Source organism: Fragaria vesca, linkage group LG1 (assembly GCF_000184155.1).
Source record: "Fragaria vesca subsp. vesca linkage group LG1, FraVesHawaii_1.0, whole genome shotgun sequence".
NCBI classification, from domain to species: domain Eukaryota; kingdom Viridiplantae; phylum Streptophyta; class Magnoliopsida; order Rosales; family Rosaceae; genus Fragaria; species Fragaria vesca.
In genome coordinates, this window is record NC_020491.1 from 13,149,498 (window position 1) to 13,152,722 (window position 3,225).

The 3,225-nt window shown below is 34.6% G+C and overlaps 1 protein-coding gene across 1 annotated transcript in view; it reads left to right on the plus strand.

The window, feature by feature from the left end:
* The window catches only part of LOC101299534 (ABC transporter G family member 11-like), a 7,471-nt gene that overhangs the window by 901 nt on the left and 3,345 nt on the right, over positions 1-3,225 (plus strand). Inside the window, exons 2-7 of the mRNA XM_004289254.1 lie at positions 1,442-1,521; positions 1,763-2,227; positions 2,336-2,422; positions 2,535-2,660; positions 2,791-2,982; positions 3,109-3,195. Of these exons, the coding sequence (XP_004289302.1) occupies positions 1,442-1,521; positions 1,763-2,227; positions 2,336-2,422; positions 2,535-2,660; positions 2,791-2,982; positions 3,109-3,195 (1,037 nt within the window). The remainder of the gene's footprint in view (positions 1-1,441; positions 1,522-1,762; positions 2,228-2,335; positions 2,423-2,534; positions 2,661-2,790; positions 2,983-3,108; positions 3,196-3,225) is intronic.

Consider the following 3,225-nt stretch of genomic DNA (forward strand, 5'->3'; position numbering starts at 1 on the left):
AGGTGCGGACGTCCGCAGCTGAGACGGACTGTATATATATATATACACAGAAGTATGTCATTTGTAATAGGATAATACTTTTCATTCTTAAGCTCACATTTGGTGTCTCTCTATATAGTCGAAAAATGTCTAATTGTAAGGTACACGTTCTTGTTCTTGTTCTTTGATTAATTTTCTTCTTTTTAGGTATATTATTATATCATTTCTCATCCTAATCGAGAGAACATTTTACTCTCTACTACTTACGTTTCTAATGTACCTATTAAGTTGGGCATGATATGATAATATACCTAAAAAGAAGAAACCCAAAATTGGGTTTAGAGTATAGAGTTAAGGTATATGGTTTAGGGTATAGAGTTAGGGTATAGGTTCAGGGTATAGGGTTTAGGGTATAGTGTTTAGTGTTTAGGGTTTAGGGTTTAGGGTTTAGATTAGATATCTTATTCATATTATATTTTACCTTATGTATAAATTAGAGAATGAATTCCTTTAATCTAGATTTTTTCATAAAAATAAAGAAAATTACATGATTCTTGCAAATTGATTGAAAAATGTTAGTGTTAGAAGAAAAACTGATAATCAAGGTATTTAAGACAACCTTAATTAAGCTTATTTATTATATTTATATGTTATAGTTGAATGATGACAATTGTGTAAAATTTAGAAAAAATAGGACAAGATATTTATCATAATTGATACATTTTAGATGTCTATCAGATAGAAATATTATATGGGTTTTATTTAAAACCACTCTTCAAAATTGGGTGTATATGAAAATTCCCCAATTTCTAATCTCTTTTGACTTCTTTGTTTTTTACTGTATAATTTGGTGTATTGATTCAATTGACTAATTCATTTCGCTTGTTATTAAACTTACTCAAGTCATATTCTTGCAATATATTTACACTGATCAATACGCAATGCTAGCTAAGTTTGAATGGTTTGGTGAAGTCAATTACTTGGGCAAAACCCTTTTGAATTTTTCTTCAGTTCTTTAATACGGATCAGTATCAAAACAAGGGTTCCTTAGAGATTCTATGTGAAATGGTTTTTGTTTAGAAGCTGCTTTTCTTTTCTTTAATCTGCAAGAACTGTTCTTTAGAAGCACATTTTCTGGTTAAAATCCCAACTGTACTGTTTCCTGTAAAAGGACATGGAACTGCTTTCTAAGGAAGCATTCATATGTTTACTTCAGAAAGCACTAAAAAATGGTTCGGCTATTGCTGTTTTGCTAACAATGTCAAATGAATTCCAACTATGATGCTAGTCAGGGCATCTTGAACAAGTATTGGTGTTTGTAATGAAATGTGAACTTATGGGTGAGGAATAGGAATGAGGTAGTATTCAGGTTAAGTCTTGTCCATAAATCTTTAGGTGTCCAGGTGTATCTAGTGGTACATGTGGTCTCATAGATTTGAGTAAAAACTTCGTACTGATGCAGGAAGGCTAAGTTCAAGCACACAGCAGAAAGGGAAGATCCTAATCAATGGCCACAAAGAAACTCTTGCCTTTGGAACCTCAGTAAGGAAATTTAATCAAACGTTTCACTTGGCACCACAAATTTACACAGATGAATCATATGGTCATCTGAATTGTGCAAAGGGAAAAATGTGACTCAAGTAGTCTGGTTGAGGCCTTTTGAAACGTGGTTTACATGTCTTACTCATCAATAATAAACATGTAAAAATAATAACAATTTGGATCATGTCCTTGCCTTATAAAATTCAGTTGCAATTCTGATGTGTGTCTTTTCATTGTATAGGCATATGTGACACAAGATGACACACTAATGACAACCTTAACAGTAACGGAAGTTGTGTACTACTCAGCTCAACTACAACTCCCTAACTCCATGTCGAAAACAGAAAAGAAGGTAAGAGCAGAGACGACAATAAAGGAAATGGGTTTGCAAGACTCCATGGACACAAGAATTGGAGGTTGGGGCAAAAAGAGCCTCAGTGGCGGGCAAAAGAGAAGAGTTAGCATCTGCATTGAGATCTTGACTCGTCCAAAGCTTCTCTTCCTTGATGAGCCTACTAGTGGACTAGACAGTGCAGCATCTTATCATGTCATGAGCCGCATTATTAAACTGGCTCACCACGATGGAATGACAATTGTTGCGTCAATTCATCAACCTAGCAGTGAAGTTTTTGAGCTTTTCCAAAATCTTTGCCTTCTCTCATCTGGTAGAATAGTCTATTTTGGCCCTGCTTCACAGGCAGAGGAGGTAACATTTTCTATGAAGACATGAGAATGCATTATCATTTCTAAATTACACGAGCAATAATTTAACAACTTATATAAGCACTCATCCAATAGTACCTGTCTGGTCCAGTTTTTTGCTTCAAATGGCTTTCCATGCCCAACTTTGAGAAATCCATCAGATCACTACCTGAGAACTATTAACAAGGACTTTGACACTGTAAGTCATCTTATAACCATTTCCCTATTTTTGCAAGAAAACTATATTTAATCCTTGTAGCATGAAAAAATTAAAACTCCAGCGAAAAGTTCAAATTTGATATTGATATCAGGACATTGAACAAGGCCTTGGTGGAAAAACAAGAACAGAGGAAGCAATTGATATTCTCATAAATTCATACAAGTCTTCAAGTACATTCAAGCAACTTCATGACCAGGTTGCTAAAATTTGCCAACAGGTTGGTTGATAATATTTTGCTGTTGAATGGTTCATACTGAATTTCAAAATATTTGAGTAATGTACGTATGAAAGAAGAAGGTTGTAGACTTGTAGACTTGTAGTTACCTTACTTTTTTACTCTTTGGTAGAAACGTGGAGCTCTAGAGAAGGGAAGTCAAGCCAACTTCATGACTCAATGCCTGGTTTTGACAAGGAGATCCTTTGTGAACATGTATCGCGATCTAGGCTACTACTGGCTTCGTCTTTTCATTTACATTTCCTTGTGCTTATGTGTTGGGACTATCTATCATGAAATTGACACCAGTTATGACTCGATACAGGTAATATAATTAGTGAAGATATCAGTGAGACTTTGGTGTACTAATATACTGCCATGTTAGCTGTTCTAGCAAAGTAGCCAATATATATGTAATTTTATAACCTCAAAATGTATGCACTTTTTTCAGGATAGAGCAACAAGTCTGATGTTCGTTGCAGCATTCTTAACTTTCATGGCAATAGGTGGATTTCCTTCTTATGTAGAGGACATGAAGGTGAGGAAGCATATATAGTGATGCACTACA